Raw genomic sequence first — 22,969 nt, 5'->3', positions numbered from 1 at the left:
TCGAAGTCGATCAATGACGCTTCCCCTCATCACTGAGGGGAAGGGCCTCGAGGCACCTTTGCTGAGCTGAGGAGGTCACACCCATAGGAGCTGTGACCTCTTCAGCCCAGCAAAGTTCAGCTCAGGCAGCCAGGAGTCTGTGCAAATAGTGCATGTCTCAGTCCTGGCTGCCTGACCTGAAAATGAAGAGTGTCTGTCAGGCTGACCTTTGCTCAGCCTGACAGACACTCTTCATGAGGGGCAAAAGGTGGGGGTGTGTGGCCCCTCTGCCCTAAAGGACTGGCCGCGCCTGCCCACTACTAATTCTTCAACAGGTTACCATGAAGCCAGGGTAGCTTGCGGAACGGATAGGACTACGTCCAACTGGACTCCCGCCGGAAGTGTACAAGCTTTTATATTATTTGTATATCGAAAAATTTCCAATTTTTACCCAATATAACATATAATGCAACTAACCAGGGGCGTGCAGTGTCTTTCAAAACCCAATTAGTAAATACCTTGTGACTGCCCTCCCTACAGTGATGTGTTTGCTTCTCTCGTTTCTCTTGTTTAGGAAATATTTAAAAAGGTTACTTTGCAGGGAATCTGTGATACAACTCAGAATTGCATTGTTGCTCTTTTTAATTTGAATGATTTTCTTGCAAAACACTCAGTTTCCCTTGAGGTCCGTTAAAGGCAACAAATTAAATACATAAATAGCAATGATTTAGTAAATACGCAATTGCTCTGTTCTCCACACATCTAAATATTTCCTGCAAAGCAGGGCTGCAATAGCCCTCTCCATTTACAATAACTGACATTTTTGATTTTATTTCTGTTTTGCTAGAGCTTTATCAGAAACATGTAAACAAAGCATCTTTGAGCAAGAACTCCTGTTTGTTTTTTAGGCAGGACTAGAAATACATTTAGCTCTGGCACTAGCCTCATGTGTTCACAAAATGCACATATATAGATTAAGATTACAAATGCAGATGTGCCGAGTGTAATATGTTATTTATTACCATTCTTGAACATAGTCAGGGGCCACGACTTGAGTGAGTCACAATGCCACTTTTCTCTCTCAGTAATGATAATAAATAGCATATCAGCATATCTGTATATATGATTTATGGATGGCATTAATTATGTGTATTTGTTTTAACAAAAGGTGTTTAACCAAAACTAGGATGTAAAAAGTTTCATTTGTGCAGCTAGATAAAATCACACTAAAGATACCTCCTGACTATAAGAAGAGTAGTTTTCTTGTATAAAGTAATTGTTACATGGAATATGTGAGCAAATAAAGATTGTTTTTCTCATGTCAAGTTTTTTTCTACTGTGGTAATAACCTTGGATGTGACCTTTGCCTTACAACTATGACTATGCAAATGCACATATATTATTAGGACACTTGCTTTAAACAACATTAGTTAGTGGGCCACGTTTATTTTCACTGCCACATAGAATATCTATCTATATACAGGGAGTGCAGAATTATTAGGCAAGTTGTATTTTTGAGGATTAATTTTATTATTGAACAACAACCATGTTCTCAATGAACCCAAAAAACTCATTAATATCAAAGCTGAATATTTTTGGAAGTAGTTTTTAGTTTGTTTTTAGTTTTAGCTATGTTAGGGGGATATCTGTGTGTGCAGGTGACTATCACTGTGCATAATTATTAGGCAACTTAACAAAAAAAAATATATACCCATTTCAATTATTTATTATTACCAGTGAAACCAATATAACATCTCAACATTCACAAATATACATTTCTGACATTCAAAAACAAAACAAAAACAAATCAGTGACCAATATAGCCACCTTTCTTTGCAAGGACACTCAAAAGCCTGCCATCCATGGATTCTGTCAGTGTTTTGATCTGTTCACCATCAACATTGCGTGCAGCAGCAACCACAGCCTCCCAGACACTGTTCAGAGAGGTGTACTGTTTTCCCTCCTTGTAAATCTCACATTTGATGATGGACCACAGGTTCTCAATGGGGTTCAGATCAGGTGAACAAGGAGGCCATGTCATTAGATTTCCTTCTTTTATACCCTTTCTTGCCAGCCACGCTGTGGAGTACTTGGACGCGTGTGATGGAGCATTGTCCTGCATGAAAATCATGTTTTTCTTGAAGGATGCAGACTTCTTCCTGTACCACTGCTTGAAGAAGGTGTCTTCCAGGAACTGGCAGTAGGACTGGGAGTTGAGCTTGACTCCATCCTCAACCCGAAAAGGCCCCACAAGCTCATCTTTGATGATACCAGCCCAAACCAGTACTCCACCTCCACCTTGCTGGCGTCTGAGTCGGACTGGAGCTCTCTGCCCTTTACCAATCCAGCCACGGGCCCATCCATCTGGCCCATCAAGACTCACTCTCATTTCATCAGTCCATAAAACCTTAGAAAAATCAGTCTTGAGATATTTCTTGGCCCAGTCTTGACGTTTCAGCTTGTGTGTCTTGTTCAGTGGTGGTCGTCTTTCAGCCTTTCTTACCTTGGCCATGTCTCTGAGTATTGCACACCTTGTGCTTTTGGGCACTCCAGTGATGTTGCAGCTCTGAAATATGGCCAAACTGGTGGCAAGTGGCATCGTGGCAGCTGCACGCTTGACTTTTCTCAGTTCATGGGCAGTTATTTTGCGCCTTGGTTTTTCCACACGCTTCTTGCGACCCTGTTGACTATTTTGAATGAAACGCTTGATTGTTCGATGATCACGCTTCAGAAGCTTTGCAATTTTAAGAGTGCTGCATCCCTCTGCAATTTTTGACTTTTCTGAGCCTGTCAAGTCCTTTTTTTGACCCATTTTGCCAAAGGAAAGGAAGTTGCCTAATAATTATGCACACCTGATATAGGGTGTTGATGTCATTAGACCACACCCCTTCTCATTACAGAGATGCACATCACCTAATATGCTTAATTGGTAGTAGGCTTTCGAGCCTATACAGCTTGGAGTAAGACAACATGCATAAAGAGGATGATGTGGTCAAAATACTCATTTGCCTAATAATTCTGCACTCCCTGTATATATATATATATATATATATATATATATATATATATATATATATTTAATTTTTCATTTTTTCACTGAAAAAAACAAAGGTTGAAATGGCGATATACTATAGCCTTAGAACCTGCAGTAGCGGGCTCTACTGGCTATTAAAGGCCCACTCCCCGCGTTAAATCCCCTCGGGCTCTGTGAGGCTTTGTTCACAGCTGTTGTTGCTGTGAACAAAGCGAACATTGGAATGTTGGCGCTGCGGGCTTTTACCGGGCAGTAAAAGCCTGCAGCACTCCATTGTTTTCAATGGAGCTTCCAGCATTCCAATGTTCTAATTAGGTATGGTTACAATATCGTACTGTATGTTAACAAACTCAGAAATTCATTGAAAAGTGATGTTGATGTTATAGTTAAGTAAGATACTAAGGGCCTGATTTCGATTTCAGCGGACAGGTTACTCTGTCACAACGGTGACAGATATCTCGTCCGCTGAAATATAAATCCCATTGGAAATAATGGGATTTATATTTCGGCGGACGGGGTATCCGCCATGGTTGCGACGGGGAACCTGTCCACCAAAATCTAAATTAGGCCCTAAGATTTTAGCCTACAGTTATAGTTAGGCCTTGTAAAAATATTTAAAAAGTGTTTTAAAATGAAAAAAATGGCATGAAGTCACCAACTATAATTTGCTGAGTTATGTAAAGCTTGCGCCCCTGCCTTGCACTGCTTATGCCTTCCCATATTACATCACTCATAACGTTAAATTACATCATTGATTACATTACTTCTGACATCTCAAATGGCATGGTACATTTGAACAAGCACCAATCAAAGGCACTGCGGGACAGTTCAAGCTTCATCTTGTAATAGTTGCACTGTACCCTGCAGTACTCGTGCAAGACCAAAGGTTACTTGTGGTACTGTAGCAAATCCTCCCCAGAGGGCATGCCGGGTTTCACTGGAGTATCATGGAACTAGAGACACTAAATTTTCTTCTATTATTTTTGCCTCAGGGGTCCCTCTGGGGCCTGTCCACAAGGGCCATGGGATCAGTTCACCCCTAGCCTGCCCCCTTATTGTTTTTAAATACACAGGGCACAGAGACCGAGTCCCCTGGACCTAAAATGGCAGCTGCAACATTTCTGATAATGTTATGACTAAGCAATCAGATTGCTCAGTACCACAGGACTGGTAAGGGTCCCACTGTACCAAATGGGCCGATGAAAAAACAAAGCCCTCTTGACCAAACAAATTGCCCTATTTGCTTAATTTGTGGTACTTCAAGAGTAATATGGTACTCCTGCGGCACCAACAATCCAGTTATCACTATGGGGCTCATTACGAGTCTAGCGGTCCAAGAACAGACAGACTCCTGGTGACGGTCAGACCACTGTGCTCCAGGCTAACCGACCGCCACATTACAAACCTGGCAGTCGGACTGGCAGGGGACCGCTGTCACTGCTGGGAACATGGTTCCCGACGGGCTGATGGCAGGCGGACTCGTGATCAGCCATGGCAGCGCTGAACTCAGTGCCTCTGTGCTGATGACAACTCCTGTTTCCACCATCCTTTTAATGGCAGGGACCCCGTCATGGAAAGGCTGGTGGAAACAAAGTGCATGGGGCCACAAGGTGGGCCCTGCACTTCCAATGCCCATGGCAGATTACAAATGGCACATTTTCTGAGTAAAGATCTATCTTTCTGCCAAATTTGGTGTAATTCTGTACAGTTTTTTTTCTGTAGCATCTCTTAAAATACTTAATGGAAATTGCATGGGGAAAATATGTTATGTATCTGCTCCTGCTTGGCGGACCACCCTGAAATTTTCAGGAAGGAGTAGAGGTGGAAGAACTTTGTTTTTGGAAAGTTTCATGAAGATTTGTCAAACGGCTCCAAAGTTACAAAAATGCTTGTTTCTGACCTAACTATAAATGTGGTGACTACTACTGTGCAATATATATATATTTATATGTGAGTATATGTAGTGTGTACATATGAACACACATATTGCGGCTTTCAATCAGTCATATTCATTCCTTGCCGTGTTCAAAAGTTATTCTCATTTTGCTTCCATCAGCATGGGTCAGTGCTTCTTTGCCCACTTCAGCTAGTGGTTTGTTTCATTCTGACAGCATTGTTTTCTGCACATCTGCCTAGCGTAGAACGTAGTCTTGCTCTGAATCAGAGCTGAGGAGCTGATCTGTACTTTGATGTTTGCTTTCCTTTTCTCCATACTCTTCTTACAATTTGTTTCGCATACAATGCATGTACTCTTGGGAAAGCAGCTTTGTAATACTTGTAGTTGCTGATACATATGTTTGCAAAACATCTGGAGGCTTGCCAGTTCCATACCTATTGCTTTTACAGTGCTGGCTTCGATTTGTATGGGGTGAGTCCTTAATCAATATATCTTGTGTTGTCAAATAACGAATGTGAATGAACTACCTCTAGTTGAAATGTTAGAGTCTGGCTTCTAACTATACATGTGTGCTTTTCTTCAGATTCTGACCCAGGAGGATTGGAACAAAGTTCTTTACAATGGCATGGCCTCCACGTCTTCTTGGGCTGCTCTCTATTTCATCGCACTGATGACGTTTGGGAACTACGTTCTGTTTAACCTGCTAGTGGCCATCCTGGTGGAGGGATTTCAAACCGAGGTAATTTGTCTCACTCATGTATGTGTCAATGTCTGAGAACTGTTGGGGGAACGCATCGATGAAAGAAAGACGAGAGCTGAAACACAAAATTTATCAAAGAAATGGTGATGCAAAGGAGTCAACTGAAAAGTGTGAAGGAGGAATTTCAGAACGCCAGGAAACTAAGAGACAATCTTTGACAATTACAAATGGCCAAACTGGAAGAGTTGAGGTATAAGAAAGAAGCTGAGATTTTCTGTGTGGTACTTAGTAAAGGGTTCAGGAAAGGAACACGTCGGCTACACAAGCCAGCATTATCTTCAATCCACCCAATGCTTTAAGGACAGGATTATGATAGTAACATGATTCCTTTCAGTTTCCCCACATTTGAAAGTATAGTTGTACTGTGTTTAAACAGTGCATTTCCCAGAAGCAAAATATTAAATTGATTTGCAAGCCAAGAGGAGGATTTGAGTATTCATATGGTAAATTGCTGGCAAGTGATACCATACCTAATTATGTCTGAAGAAGCTTAATGTCCATTTTTAAGCACCATTAGAGTAAGCAAACAATCGCAACTGGATCCAAATTTGTTACCTTCACTATATAGAGTAAAATATAATCTGTATATCTATGATGGTAGCTCATTCAGTGTGATCTTTACTTCTTTTGTCCTTTTCAGGACAACAGCATGTCCAAGCTGTGGCTTCCCTCCGCCATTTAAAGGACGTTACTGAGCTACTCACACCCCATTGACCCCTGAGTGTGTACTAACCATTATTATTCCATTGATTTCTTAGCAGCTTTAATACCACATTTAGTTGTTTCCTTTTTAGCCTCTCCTCAGACCAAAGCTCTAACTTGAAACTTGTCTTTCATTTAATTGCCAAGTTATTGCCCCCTCTGATCTCCACTCTGCAGAAATTACCATCCAAGCCTCTCTTGTATTGACTGCTGCAGCATCTTTCCCACTGGCCACATTGTCTTCAACCTTTGCCCCTCTCTAAATTACCTCACTTTTACCTAGACTGGCACTAACTACTGGCTACTCATCAATGCATAATTTGCAACTCTTTCCTTGACATCCTCTGGTTCATCATCCTCATATCATTTCACACACGAATTCCCCACAACACATGCAGGGCTGATCCTGTGCTTCACTACTTACATAGCCCTGGTTCTGGCCTTGGACAAGAGGAGGTCTCAGAACACAGTAGCTGCAAGTTATGGCGTTTGATGATAATACACCAAGTGCTACTTGAGGACATACTGTCACACAAATAATGGAGGGTAGTCAATGTGAACACTTTATCTAAGTTTTAAAAATAAGTATAGATAGAAGACAAAAAAGAAAGGCCACTGAAAACCTGCAGGTTAAGCTACGTAGCATGCCAATGGCATTTCAGTGTATAATTTAAAAAATCATGTTTTTTAAAATGGGAATACTCGAATTTTAAAAACATAGTGCGCTTACATACTAATACTTTCTAACTTTAATGTGATTTTATGTGATTTTTATTAGTGAGGTACATGCATGGTGGAGAAGAGAGATATGCATCACAGGGATTTTTCCTAGTATGGAAGAGACACCGAGGGTAGAAGACCTGGAAAGTATGGAGCACCAACACGGCAGAACTCTACAGCCGAGTGCAGATGTAAAAGAGAAAACAGAAACCAACAATAGTGTGGTCAAGCAACATGGTTGAGGAGGAGATATGGCGTACTGGAGGGTTTGCGGTCTCTCCTCACACCCCAGTGGTAGATCCTCTAGTTAGAAACACTGGCCCATATTTATAGGGCATTGGCTTAGGGCAGCGCTGCAAGTCTTCATGGTCCGTTGCCCTACGCCAATGTGAAATGGCAGGAATGCACCGTATTTATGAAATAGGAAATACTGTGCATTCCTGTCCTTTACCCCTGCACTGCCGCACAATTGGCTGCCTAGCACCAATGCAAACACCCTTACACCAAGGTGCAAGGGTGTCTCCTTTGCATGCAGGATTGTCTTTTGTGCAGGAAGGAACACCTTCCTGCACAAAAACAATCCTGAAAGGCGTTTTCCCATTTCTAGAGGAAACAACGAGGAGAAATGAAAATATTTATCCATGTTATGCCTACTTTGGAAAGGCATAAAGTTTTTTGTGCTGCCCCAGGTTTACGTGATTAAGTAAATCTGGGACAGCGTTAAAATAAAAAGTTGTTGCATGGGAAAACCCACCGCAACACCCATGGAACGCCTCCCTGGTGCAGAGTAAGGCAACGCAGCAACTTGCGCTGCTTTGTCTTACTCCATATCTATGAGGTCATGCAAATCCACACAAAGGTTCTTTGCATGGCCTCATAGATATGTTTGAGAGGCTTGCGCTCCTGGAGCATAAAAAAAAAGTGATGCTGCAGTGGCACAAGCCTCTCATAAATATGTCCCTTTGTTTCCTACATTCTCTCAGGTACCACAGTTCATTGAAAGTGTTATATATTTAAGAGATATCGTAATGGGTAAAGGTGAATACATACCTTAAAAGAAGGAGGCAATAACCTTTTCTTTAAATAAAAAAATCTAATCCCATTACATGTGTCAAGATGTAAATAAAATGACAAGAAAGCCTAAATGCAGCTATTTACTGTCAATAAATACTCAAAAGAAAATTGAACAACAAGTATCAGAATAATTGGTAAATTTAGTGGCAACATTCCAGCGCAAAGACATCAATGGGGCTGAAAGAAGAAAGTAGAGTCTGCAGTATGCAGCAGAAATAATTCAATAGACAAATTCAACTATAATAAAAAATAAAACCGAAATACACAAAATGACGAAAATGACAAAATCATCACAAACGGAGATGGTAATAAAAGCCAGAAAAAGGAACAATTGGAGGGGGATCCACGCCGCTTTATAAACATTTGAAAGATTCCCTAGATCTGAGGACCTGAAACTGTTAATGGAATGGAATGAAAAGTCCAATCTGTGCTGAAGGAAAATAACAGCATTGCTGGTAAAATATGTGAAAAGGCAGATGGGTCAAAGTAAGGAGAACATTTGCAAACTTGGATTAGATATTGAAAGAAATATAACACCGAATAAACAGAAAAGTCATGTGGTGATGGATAAAATATGAATTACTAATTCATTAAGGAAACAACAGTGCTCTGGGGGTAGATGTGTCTGTAAGCAAGTAAAAATATAGCCATTTGCAGAGAAAACAGGGAACGGGGAAGTTCCCACTTAAAAGAAGAGTATAACTCTCCATGACTTATTTTAAAAAATCGGAAAAGTGGACAGGGGTAGTCAATGTTTTCATCAGACAGTTGCAAAAGCCCACAGCACAGCAGGCAAATAGGTTGTGATTTGGTGTACATGGCATGCTGGTGAAAGCATGCATGATTTCTCTCTTGCAGCGGTGAAAGAACTTTTTTACAACATGGCTTTTAGAAAAGGAATGAAACGTACCTTTTTGTTCATTATTAGTGGAGAAATTCCTATGTCCATAACAGAAAAAAGAGCACAAGGAATGCCGGAAACCCTAATTTAGCCCCTCCCACCAGAGGTACATAATGTGTACTTACCCAGCATTCCTTCTGAACTACCAAGCCCAAAAAACTAAAGGCCAGCTGTCCCAAGATTAATGAAGGCCCACAGTTAGCAATAGGACTGTACCTCCAGGTCCCTCCAGTGCTCGTCCCATTCATTACTAGTGGAGAATACCAAAGCCAGAAACCCAGCCTTCACTAACAAGAAACAGGAAATCACAAAAGGACACAAAACCAGAAAGCAGCCCCAAAAGTGATTTAATAACAGAAAAATAGTCACAACACAGCCTGTTTAGGAGCAAACAGCTTGCAGAAATCCCAAACCAAAATTTGTATCCTCCCTGAAGACATTCTGGAGACAATAATGCTGAACAAAAATTTTGGAAGTTGCCCATGTAGCCACCCAGCAAACTTCAGAAATAGACACCTCCCTCACTTCAGCCCAGTAAGTTGCCACCCCTTGGTTGATCGTCCCAGCACCCCAGCCATAGGAGGAACCCCAGACAAAGAATAGGCCAACTCAATCACTTGCTCGAGCCACCCGCTGATAGACAAAGAGAATGCTTTGTGTCCTTTAGATGAGGCCCCAAAAGACACAATCAAAGAATCAGACTTCCGTAAGGACTTGGTCCAATCTAAATAGAGCTGCAAAGCCCCCTTCACGTCCAGCAAAGACCAATCTAAGTCACTGTCCCCTGCAGACTCCACCACCAAATCAGGCAAAAACACCTCTTGGGAACAATGAACCTGGAAAGCTGCCTTGGGAACAAAAGCGGAATCTAGACGCAACAACACCCCATGTTCTGAAAAGGACAGGAAGGGTTTTCCAGCTATATGCGCCCCTAGTTCACAAATGCACCTGGCGGAAGTGACAGAAACCAATAAAACCACCTTGAATGTGAGAAACTTAATGTCTGACAGTTCCATGGGCTCGAAAGGGGCAGACACCAGAGCCTTTAAAACCAATGGCAAATCCAAAAAAGGGCAGGTAGGAGAGAAACTACGTAACAAACAAGCCACCAAATCATCCACATCCTCTGTTTTCTCCCAAGGGGAGTTGAATGCCCTGACACTGATAAATTCTTCTCAAAGCCATCCCGCAAGAACTGCAGTACAACTGACCAGGAACACTCCAAAGTAGACAACCTAAAAGGCTTGCACCAATGCTGGAAGTTACCTCAATGCCTGCCATAAGACTTCAATGTTGCAGGCTTCAGGACTGCTGAATGGTCACTGTTAAGCGACGAGGGAGTATCTTATGTTGCACCCCCTCCTCTCAGCGTCCAGACCGACAGCCGAAGCCACATGAGATCCAGAGACAGCACTGGCTGCAGAGGAGATGATGAGCAAAGAATCATCCACAGACCCTGAACAGCCATCAGCCTGAGAGTGGGAAACCAAGACCTCTGAGGTCAAAAATGGCACCACCAGGATCACCACCCTGGACTGCCCCATCAACTGAGCCAGAAACCTGGGAATGAGAGCAATTGGTGGGAATGCACACAATAGGCATTCAACAGACAGTCCAGCCTAGGAACTTTAGAAGCATTGTCCCCCAGACCCTGGCCTGCTGGGTACAAGCACAAACCCTGGGAACCTGAGCATTGAGCCAGGAAGGAAAGACGTACAGGAAAAGAACACCAAACTTCCTGCACACCTGAAGAAACACTTCTCGGGAAAGAGAGTGTTCCTAAGAGGGAGGAAAGAAGTGACTGAAAGCAGCTGTCACCCCATTGTCCACCCCCTCACATGAACTGTCACAAGAGACTGAAGATACATCTCCCAGCCCCTGGAAGATGGCCATCAGTTCTTTCCAATTGAAATAGCACCTCCCCTCCTGAAAATACCACGAGCCTGCAGAGATCTGCTGCCCTGGGTTGCCCCCCAACCAAAGGTACTGGCATCTGTTATCAGGATCAGCGCAGTAAACGGCTGCAAAGAAACACCCCTGGAGAGATTGTCCTATTTTAATATTCCCAAAAGGACAGCAGATGGAGCCACAAAGGTCTGAGGTGAAACAGAGCTCAAGCCACAGTGAAAACTGCCACCACCATGAACCCCAACAGGTGACGCCACCTGCAGACCAGCACAGAGGACCGCCCCATCACCTTCTGAGCCCAGGACAGCAAGGCCACTGCCCTGGGGGCTGGAAGGAACACTCTGTTGAGAATGGTGAAAAACTGAGCTCCAAGAAAGGTCAGATCCTGGGAAGGAACCAGTTGACATTTATTCCAGTTTATCAGAAATGCATGAGCTTTCATAGCAGCACAACACCTGGAGGTCCTGAAGAACAGGCTCCCTCAATGGGGCGTGAACCAGCCAGTCATCCAGATAAGGATACAGGTGGATCCCCCAGAGATGGAGAGAGGGCCCACTACCTTGTATACACCACAGACCAGACAAAAGTCTGAACAGCAGAACCTTAAACTGATAATGAGTTCCCTGGGCACAGAACCTCATAAACTGTTGGGAGAACAAATTGACTGGGACATGGTAGTATGCGCCCTGCAGATCCAGAGTGCACTTCAGATGACCCTTGACCACCAATGGGGTAATCCACTGCTATGTCTCCATCTTGAAGGGGACATGACTCACAAACGTGTTCAGGGCCTTCCGGTCCAAAACCAGCTGGAGGTACCCCGTGGATTTAGCAACCAGGAAGATGATGGTGTGAAACTGCTTGCCCTTATCTGAGGGAGGAACCACCAGAATGTCCCACTTATGGACGAGAGAATGAATTCCTTGAGCCTAAGTATCCCACTTCACACATTTGGAGGGCCAAGGAGTTGGTTGCACCCCCAAAGAATGGGGAACCTCCCCAAACTTGATCCTGTAGCCGTGCTGCAAAATGTCCAAATCCCAAGTGTCTGAAGTAGACTCCTTCCAGGTCTGGAGGAAAAACTGAAGGTGACCCTCCACTGCACAGTCCTGTACCACCATATAGTCAGGAATGAGGCTTCAGATGGGAAAACCTGGGTTTCTTCTCAGGACCATGTGCAACCGGAAACCTCCCCTGCAACCAGACAAGCTGCCTCCGAGAAGGGTGCCGAAAATGGGACTTGCACTTAGAAGACTGTCTGTCACCAGGAACTGACTTCAGAGAAGAGGAATGTTTCTCTCTATGAAAAATTTGTGAAGCTTATCCTCCAACTCTGAGCCAAGCAACCCATTCCCCTGGAAGGGCAGCCTGAGTGTGGAAAACCTCTGGTCTGCATCTGCTCTCCAGTCCTTCAACTATAGATTACACCAAGCAGCCGCACAAGCCCTACCTGAGACTTCAGAAGCCCTAACAACATCAAATGACACATCAGAAAAATACTCCACTTGGCACTTGATATGCTCCAGCAACCCTAAGCAGACCACTAAGTCATCCAAGGCCCTAGACAGGGATTTAAGATCCATCCAATATCAGTGACTGCGCCACATATGTGCCATAGATACTGGTTCTGAGGGTCATCTGAGTACACCTTCTTGAGGGATAAATCAACTTTATTGTCAACTAGATCCTTGATAACTGCATCCTCAGCCAAAGATGTCCAACCCACCAAACTGGTCACAAAGGAATCAATGGAAATGGAGTCCAGTAAGTCCTTCTGCGTATCCTGCAAAGGATACAACTTGCAATAAAGCAGGGCAACAGAATTTGATCTTGCAACTCCCGTTTAAGAACCACCTGGATTTAGGGATGCACGGGTACATTCACTTGCCCCATGCTGTGAAATTGCTGCAGCAACAACACAGAAAAAGATTCTGGCATCTCCTTCTGCGGAAACCCCATGTTTGCCGTAATGTGTCTAACAAGTTCCAGCAATATGTCTTTGGAGATATACTTCCCTTCTGTTCGTCAGGGACTGGCGAGGCCTGGGAAGCACCTACAGGAACAGCACCTGTTGGCTGACAGGAATCCCCCACCTCAATCAAGGTATCCCTGATCAGCCACTTCAAACATGCCTCCTCATCCTCTTTATGCTTCTTAGAACAAGGAGGCGAGGGTGGGGATGATGAGGAAGACATGGATACCGAAGAAGTGTCCACAACATGTCTCCTCTTCTGTGTGTGCTTCCCCTTCGCCACTTGAAGCACACCACACAACACCAACTAAGCTCAGCTCAAACAGCAATAAACGTGAACAGAGCAAGGCAGGACTCCGCTACGCAGTACTTACACCTGGGGCCCCATGCCTATTAGTCCTCCAAATATCACTGCTAGCAGCAAATGCCACATCTGCAGTACAGGCACGGGCCCGACCTGCCTCGTGCCTGTGCAGTAGCGACCCGTCCCACCCAGAAGTCAGGCATCGCACCCGACCTCCACAAGTGAAACAGACAGAGCACTGCCTCAGACTGCTGCACAGCATAGGAGATACACTCAGCATTAAAGACACCAGAAGCAGAGAAAAAGGGCCAGAACAACAGGCCTGACCAGCCGTTGTCCAGCCCACACGAACGTGTGAATCCCTGTGAGCCAAGCAGGCAGGAAGGCACCTCTAGCAACGCTGACCTCATCACCCAGCCGGAGGATAGACAGAATGACTACTGATGCCACTCCATCCCGGAGGAGCAGCCTCCTTTAACCCTTGTCCCATTCCCTCACAGGATAGAACAAAGAACAGAAGGAATGCTGGGTAATAACACGTTATGTACTTCCGGTGGGAGGGGTGGGGTAGGGATTCCAGCGTTCCTTGTGATCTTTTTTCTGTTACGGAGATAGGCTTATGTCCACTTGTAATGAATGGGACGAGGACTAGAGAGATACGAGGATAATGTAACTCTGCACCTAAGGATGCAGCTATCAGCAGTGGAACAAGTGCAGGGCACTGGGGCCCCGGGTATTAGAAGCCCTCTACACTCAATTATTGGTTGGTTTTGTTTACCACCAAAACAGGGCAATGATGCCCAATTGCCGTACTTATACCAGGGTCCACAACACTGTTAAAGCATTTGATGAGTTTTTCCTTCCCTTGAAGGGATTAACTTAGGAAGTTACCTCACAACCAGTCATCATTAATTTACAGTGTAACCAACTTGGTCACCCAATGAAGATCCAAATCTGAAAAAAAGTTAAAGGATTTACTACAAATTAACACTCAGGTTAATGTAAACAAATTTCAAAACCATACTGTAAAGATATAAAATAACAATAGGATAGTCAAATCTCCTGAAGAAATTTAGACAAATTAGCACAAGGCAAACCAAAAATTAATTTACTGCAATACAGAATATCAGCAATAGAATATGATGTTCAGAGAAAAGTCTTCGATTTTCCCCTTACAGAAGAGTGCAATCTAAGAGCATCTAAATAAGACAATCTATGAATCCATAGGGGAAATATCAAAAGTCAAAAACTATGACAAAAAGGAAACATTCTATCTGAAAAAGGATATAGGTATTAAAATAGAAAGTGAAGGTGTCAGCCTTTCAGAAGCTCAGCCAAGATTCTTTTTAGAGAGAGTTAAGTGTTAGCCTAAGCCACACTCAGCAAAGCACTAGAACACAAAGGAAAGTCAGAGGTCTGTACCTTTAAAAATCCAGGGAGAAATGCCCCCAAATCAAACTGTGAGAACGTTTGTTAATACCACACAATTCTGCTAGGTAACACCCTTAAAAACGCCATCACAAGCTCCATTGTATTCCGCTGTCCGAAGTAGTAACATGCAACATTTGCAGTCTCTCCCAGACCAGTCCTGGGAATGTTGCTGTCCTTAGTCATCTAGACATTGTTTGCAACATGTATGAATAAGAAACAGTCATCTCAAACTAGGTTTTTCCATGTTTATCCATGAAGGTCTCTTTCCCAGACTCTCAGTTATACTATAAAACATATATTTATAAAACTAACATTTCATGTGAATGTACCGCAAATGAAATGACAGGTTAGCAGAAATGGAAAATAGTTTCTCACATTAAAGAAATACCGGCCTAGTCAGGACAACCTAAAATGTTATTCACCAATGCACTTTGATCTTGTGTTAATAATGTTCACATTTAATTTCAAACAAACGTAAATGGCAGCTCCATTATCTCAAATAAAACCTCAGGTTACAGTTAATATAAATGCAGTACATTTGTGAATACATAAACTTAAGTGTGACAGAGAGCTACATTCTTAACGTTCAACTATAAACAGTAGTGCACACATTACATACTTTTTTTTTTCATTTCTAATGCAAATACACTCCATTAATATGAGGATGTTTTTTCTCCTTATTTCAAATGATTAAATTCTGTTTAATAAGGTTAAGGCACACTATGTACGTTATTTCCTGACACTACTGTGAATGCACTTCATTACCGATTCTGAGTTCAGCACTTTACATTAATAATGTTAGAACACACACGATATATCAGGTTACATTTACATATACATCAAGATTGTGATGACGAAGGTACAGTGAAATTTACACTGCTCCAGCACCCTTGCTAATCCCATGCGTGCACCCAATTACACACAGCCATGAAATCAGGGACAGGGACCTGCAAAGGAAAGCAGCTTCTATGTCTGCTTTCATACTATACCAGTGTTTCACCTACTGTTGCTTAAAAGAACATAAAGTACAAGGCTGCAAATAATGGTACTTTGGGAAATGGGGTAGTGGGAGCATGCAGTGTTCTACAGGCCACATCTCTGTCACTCTTCCACCAAAGCAGCAGTTGTTCATTGCAAAGTGGTGCCTATGTCCACTTACAGATGCTTATTGCCCAATCCTGGAAGGTCGGAAGCCATTGCCAACACTGATCTGGTGGCAAATTAATGATACAGACCCTTTAGAGTAGCAAGGAAGATTGAATGTACTGTTACCCTCCTTCGACTCATGACTGTCAAGGATTCCCAATGTTTTCACTGTAATTCACAATGAAAGTCCTGAATGCTAGTTCCAGTGAAGGGTGATGCTTTGTGAATTAGGACTGTGGCCCAGAATTACAATCTGTGTAAGGTGTGTGGTTCTTTCTTAACACAAACCCAAATCTAATGCAAAGTGAAGTGTTGGGATTTATAACCCAAAACAAACTGTGATTTACTTTGGATTGTAACCAAAAGTAATGGAAAAAGCTTGCATTGCACTGCCTTGCATTACTTTGCATCAAGGGGGCGTTCATCTGCATGGGCGTTCCTAAGCAACCAGCCGTGGCTGTGGACACAATACCTATCCACAAAGAATTGTAGATAGATATTTGAGCCAAAACCCTAAGCCTCCTGAAGGCAGGCATAGCGAGGAAATTTTTTTTCATTTCCCTCTTTGCATGAGTGCTGCATTCTAGAGCACACAGACAAAGGGGAATCACCTTAAAGCATAGCTTTTGTACTGGAAGGGACCCATTCATGTACAAAAACTATGCCTACCACATTGCAGATACCCATTCACTATGGGGCAAGTGTGTTTGCACTTGCACATAGCAGCAAAAAAAGTGCCAGCACAGGGAGAGATCATAGCAGTGCTATCTTTTAGTAGAGACCTTGATGTTCTGCTCGCTCCTGTTCACACAATGCAGTGCAACAACTTTACTTGCTCCACTGTTTCTCATGATTTTTTTTTGTAAAGCTGGGGTTTAGTCTTTGTTGATTTTACTCATGTGAAGTTTTGTTTTGTATCAAGCCCTACGTACTATTGCTTCCTTGTCAAATTATGCCACTTATACCCTGTTTTACCTCTAACGATACACCACTGTGTACCCTTGCTCAGACTATTATCCTACTCACCAACTATATCAGTATACCATTCTCATCCTCCTACAACTCCCATCTGAGATACTACAAGTTCAGCAGGATCCACTACTTTAATAATGTCCAACTCATCAACTTCTTACTTGATTCCACTTTTTGTTCTTGTGTTATTACTGAGACTCTTGCACCTACCACCAGCTCACTGTACACTCCTGTCAACAGCATTCCCTACTTTGATGCAATCCCGTTTGCTCATTGCATTACACCATTACTCACTTACATTCTTTGCATCTCCATCCTAACTCCCAATCTATTTTATGTTAATTTAAATAGCTTTTATTACAGTATTAGTCCCACCACTAGCATCATAGTGTTATTTAGGAGCTTTGATGAACCACTCATTATCAGAATGCAATATCAATTAACACTCCAGATTTCAAAATATACACGTCTAATAATACTACATGTATGGCAACATCACAGATTTGATTAAACACAGGAAGAAATGCACCAAGGAATGTGTTTTGCCCACTGTGTGTGTCCTGTGTACAGTGCACAGAGTGCTGCCCTTTAAAACAGGTCACGGGACCAGGAACATAGTAGGGACCCTCCCAGCGCAGTCTCCAGCACTAAATCTAGGATTTATAAATAAATAATTCCCCCAGAGTGAGGTATTTACTATACTACTATACTGACTTTTTAACAGGTAAATGAGGCATAACATGCAGAATAAGTATTTAACACATCAAATTCCACTTGTTTCGTTTTCTTTACAGGCCATTTCACTCGATAATTTTAGTCAAATTTGAATTGTTGGAATTTATCATAGGAAAAATGTGAGGGTGTGATAATTATCACACAACTCGTAATTCTGATCTCTGCTAATATGTGTTTGCACAGAGATCAGAATTTAGCCCTGCACTTGTAATAGGCACCTGAGTCTAGCCTAGCTTAAAATTAAATGCAGGTCCTACATTAGTGCTGGTGGTGCCCAGAGCGACAAAGATTGTAAGTGCTTCCCCAATGACTGCCTCTGCGATGGATTTCCTGACTACCACCTTTTAACAGAGCCCCCTCAAGTCTCCATAACTACTTTCTTTCAGGTGCATTTAATTACTTTTATAGCATCACTCATACTAGTGTTGGGTAGGTTGTTAGAGCACAGAGACAAACAATCTTGCTTGTGTAAATCAGTGTATAGGAAATGTTACGTAAGACAGAAGACTACAAGGTCTAGGGGACACATCATGATACTGGTAGGCAGTGCTGTTTAAAAGTGCGTGTTCTGGAGAAACACAAGCTAGGATTTTACCTTATAAATTGCAAGTAACAAAAGCAGTAACTCACTGATCTATGGAACACGTGCTTTGCATAGAACTCTCTGCACTACCCTCAGATGCATTAAAACTTCCTCTAGGCACAACTCCGATTTCAAACCAAGAAGAACATTTTCACAGAGTTATTTTGACATTTTATTGTTGCCTGAAAATAGCTGGAGGCTGGGAGCGTTGGAAGTGCTTTTAACATCATAATACGCTTCCAAACATGGTGCATCCACCCGAAGTCAGCATCCGGTGCTGTGGCACCGATCACACCACCCTAGAGTCTGCCCTGATGAAATGATTCAGGTAACAAATTTAATGAATGTGAGCTATGCAAAATCTTGTTCTATGATGGAAATCCTTGTCCAGTATTGCCATCTACTGTCCTTGTATGGTATAGCAACAGATTCTAGCCATAATACCTTGTGAAGGAAAACAGATTAAGGAGCCAATTGGTCGCACAATACTGGTCGCAATTGGCGACTAGTATTTTTTGCAACCAGTGTGGTAACTTACAAAGCGACCTATGTGCTAATAGGTCATTTTACAAACTACCACTTCGTAGTGGGTCACAATTTGACCTACCTCATGAATATTGATGAGGTGTTGCAATTGTGACCCACTGTGAATCACAGCCACCATAGGGATAGTGGCCTGCTGAGGTCAGCAGACCACCATGTCTGTGATAGCTTTTAAATAAAGCATTTCTTTTTTATAAATGCAACCTGTTTTACTTAAAAGAGAATGAGATGTGTTTGAGCAAAAAAAGTGTAATTTTTTAAGAGTAGGCAGTGGTCTGTTGGACCACTGCCTACTCTTCATTTTTTATTTAAATATTCACAAAATGACACGGGTACCTTGGGAACCCATCCCTGTATGAGAATGGGTTAGCACCTCTGTTGAGGTGTCGGTAAAATGTTAATGTTTTGCAACCATATTTCGGTCACAAAACATTAACATTAACATATACATTAACATATACTACTTTGATTCAGAATTTAGAAGTGACACCCCACACACCCATCTTCTAAATTCCGAACTGGTATTTGATTGCAAACCCCGATTGTGGCTTGATAACAAGTTACTGAATCGTAATTTGATGCTTATACATTTTAAAACCATTTGTCTTTGCAACCTCAAAAATGCTTTGTATATCTGGCCCATGTTCTCTATCAATTTCAGCATCTAGTAGCACATCCCAGAAGGCACGTATGTAAACAAGCACAAAATTGACAAAAGAACTAGAAAGGATGTAGCAAAGCTTATCGCTTATCGTAAACTCACCCAAGAAAACGTTCAGTCCAGAGACACCAGTCACATTAACCTTAAAACACATCATTGGCCTTTGGTTGATCAAAATAGCATGGTAACATAGTGGTTTCATCGAAAGGCCTTAATAAGAAGCATTTTTTTTTAATGGGGTTTTGGAAGAGTGGCGATCAACGGAGTGATTGTTAATTATGTCACTGCACATGCTTGTCAATCATTGGTCTCTTCCATCAACACAGAGCTATCTTTAGAAGCCAGGCGCATGCATGTGCTGTCAGCTGAAGGTGAATGACAGCGGCGGAGGGAGAGCCTAACCCTCAATTTTCAAGGCCTACAAGAGGGCTAAGTGATTAGGTGTGCGTCCTGATGTGTTTCTTCGCAATAGGAACTGTGTTTAACAAAATGGCAAATAGCCCTCAGTAAAATGCAATAGGTTTCGTACATAATGACTATGAATGTTCTAAAAAAATCACAGCTTTTCATTATTTGATGGGGCAACACGACCAAACCCTGAACTCGTTTGAGGGTGCTCTGAGATTTTTGTAACTGGTGCATTTGATATCCAAGCAGAACCGATCCTCGGTAAGAAACAGAGAGACACGTTTCATAACATTAGTAAAACTGTGTGGTGTTTAATAGAAATGTGAGATTTCTTTACGGTTATTCCAAGGGGTTTTGCGCTTGCCACTGAGTGCTTGAATGCTTGCAAAAGTTTTCACCTACAAAACGCTTGCAGGGCACACTGCTTGTACCTGCGCAGACTTACTTGCAAACTCTTGCTTTTTGCTTTCAGTGAGCAAAGACTACTTCAAAGCAGCGTTTGATATGCTTTTTGTCTACTAACCACGCTTTCTTTCCACAACGATTCATGCAAGAGAAGCCACATGCTTTATTATTTTTTACCCATTTTTGTAAAGCTTTTGTTCAGTACTACAACTGAGAACTTTAACTGATGAAGCTAGGTTTGTTTTTGCCTTGACATTGATAATGGCGTTTGGTGGGGGATACGTTTGCTGACTGTACCGCTGCTAGTCTCGACAGTGGAACTAAATATTGCAACACCTAACGTGCCCTTTCTCCTCCAGGAAGTCACGAAGCGAGAAGACCACGTGAGTGGGCAGTTTAGCTGTATTCAGCTGCCTGCTGACTCACCGGGGGTATGTACTGTCTGGCTGTCTGTGTGTGCTCACTCGTGCACTGCTGCTTCTCATCTTTTCAGTTCTTCTGACTTTAAGTTTGCTTCATCTCTGTGTCATCTGCGCAAGGCAAGCTTCAGCTTTTGCTTCACCTCACAGCAAATCCATTCTAGTGCTGCAGGGGGACCCTGGTGATTTGGGGTGTTCAGTCTTAGCACGTTTGTTGTCCACAATTTTCTGTTGGATTGTTTGTAGTAATACCATGTGAGCGCTTAATTTAAAGGGGAACCCTTTGAGTTGTTGAAAATTGATCTAAAAATGGGAAAAGTGCAACTACTGTACATTCAATTTATTTTCAGGCATTAAAATAAAATACCCTCGCAATAGAAATGACTTGGTCCGTGTACCTCATCAAAGTTCAAGTGTTGCTAGGGGAAACTGTTTCCGTCCTGACGTTGCTGGGAATGTACAGCGAGCCATCATGTCTCAAGTATGAGTGGGGACATTCATCCCCTGGGTTCAAAGCTATCAGACAATCCAACATTTCTAATAATACTAATTGAGTATCCTGGTTTCAGAGCTTATTTGTTAAGGATTGGATTCTGGTGCTTGTTTTGTAGTGTTTCCTTAAATTTAGAAAAACAGATTGTATTAGTGTTTATACAGACCCATTCTACACAATAAATACTGTTATTCTTTGTGTACGATTCCAGCTGTACTTTATGGGTTTTTATGTCAGATTATCAAGAGAAAAAATATTGTGAAGGGAAGTATATATAGATTTTCCTATAGCCTTAGAGCCTGCCATAGTGGGCTATACCGGCCATTAAAGGCCCGCTGCATCATTAAAGACCAGAGGTGAGGGCCTTTAACAAGGGAGTGGGACTTTGATGGCCAGTATAGCCCAGCAAGGAAGGGCTATAAGCCTATTAGAACATTCTGCCACTAGAGGGCAGAATGTTCTAATACATAAAACAAAAGGTCTCACAGAGCTCGATGGGATTGAAACCCCGAAAAAAGATCCTATACATTTGAATCCCTCTAAAATGTATGTAGTACAAACAAAATAAGATCAAATAGGAAAATATGCTTGTAAACTCTGTGCACCAAGTCAACAAGCTTCTCAGGAATAAAATCAATGTTCTAATGACATTCTTGAATATCAGAATGCAAGCAGACTAATTGGAGACCATTCTTGATTGTTGCTGCCTTCGGTAACGTAACATTCCGTTGACTCTTTCAAGAAGAAATCAAAGTGCCCCATTCTATCTGACTTGCTTTTCATTGGATGGCATTTTATGTCATCTGAGTTACATCTCTAAGTATATGTACCCGTTGCCCTTCTTTATCATACATCTTGAGCACCATAGATTATGGTGACACTCGGGCAGAGCAGTGGAGAACCTTTTAAAGGAGTGTGACCTGCTGGGTCCTAAATCATTATGGAAGATGTTGCTGTATTTTCATTTTTTGTCATTATTAATTTAGCAGTAACATCCAATCAATTTTAAGCGAGGCAATCTTCTTATGTTAAGACAGTTCAAATTTCACATAGGTAATCTCATGACGTCACAGCTTTCCCTTCCCACTAAAGGCTTCCAAAGATATAGAACAGAATGCAATACCACTCAGAAATAACAGCGCTGAACGTTTTACTACCGAAGACTGGTGCCATGTTGTGCACTACGAGGAGGGGCATTTTATTGTCATCTTATGGTGCATGTTACCTCCTGGCATAAGTAGTGAGCATACTGTTCTATAAAGGCCTTAACCTCCTCAGGGTCTCTTATGTTATGCATTTTATTCTGCCATATAATCCGCAGGGCCGCCGAAAACCTTAACTGTACCGTTGCTCCTAGAGAACGGAGCTCTTGCATTAATTTGCCCAGCTCCCACTGTCTATCCAAAGTCACTCTGGAGACATCTGATCGAATTCTAAAAGACCAGTTATCCTTAGTGAATTCTCCACCCTTCAGAGCCTCATTCAGAATTATCTCTTTTATAGAGTAGGTGGCAAAGTTCACTAAAATTCTTCTAGGGGATTTCCTTCCTGGATTTTTTTTGAATGGATCACGATGTATCCTTTGAATATCTTCCTCCAATTTCAGATGTGCTGAACCTGGCATCGCCTCTTTTATCAAAGATATTAGATAACCCTTGAGGTCTACTCCTTCCACCCCCTCCGGAACTCCAAGAACTCTAATGTTATTTCTTCTCATATTGTTTTCCAGAAACTCCAGTTTATCCTGCATAGCCCTCTCCCCCCGCTTTAGATTCGCAATGTCTTGAGAGTTGGTTAACACCTGATTCTCCTGCAACTCCATAGCCTTTTCCACCATGCCGACCCGATCTGTCAGCTGATTGATCTTAGTCTCTAAAATCACACATGCTTCTTGTATCTTAGCCTGGTTATTTTCAGAAATC

General features: G+C 42.3%; 1 protein-coding gene across 2 annotated transcripts in view; it reads left to right on the top strand.

Moving 5' to 3' along the window:
- Positions 1–22,969, top strand: part of CACNA1G (calcium voltage-gated channel subunit alpha1 G) — a 1,194,479-nt gene that overhangs the window by 786,191 nt on the left and 385,319 nt on the right. For both annotated transcript variants that reach the window (XM_069200048.1, XM_069200049.1), the window contains exons 13-14: positions 5,494–5,649; positions 20,495–20,566. In XM_069200048.1, coding sequence (XP_069056149.1) covers positions 5,494–5,649; positions 20,495–20,566 — 228 coding nt within the window. The remainder of the gene's footprint in view (positions 1–5,493; positions 5,650–20,494; positions 20,567–22,969) is intronic.

This window comes from Pleurodeles waltl, chromosome 7 (assembly GCF_031143425.1).
Source record: "Pleurodeles waltl isolate 20211129_DDA chromosome 7, aPleWal1.hap1.20221129, whole genome shotgun sequence".
NCBI lineage: Eukaryota > Metazoa > Chordata > Amphibia > Caudata > Salamandridae > Pleurodeles > Pleurodeles waltl.
This window is presented reverse-complemented; position numbering and strand designations above follow the sequence as displayed.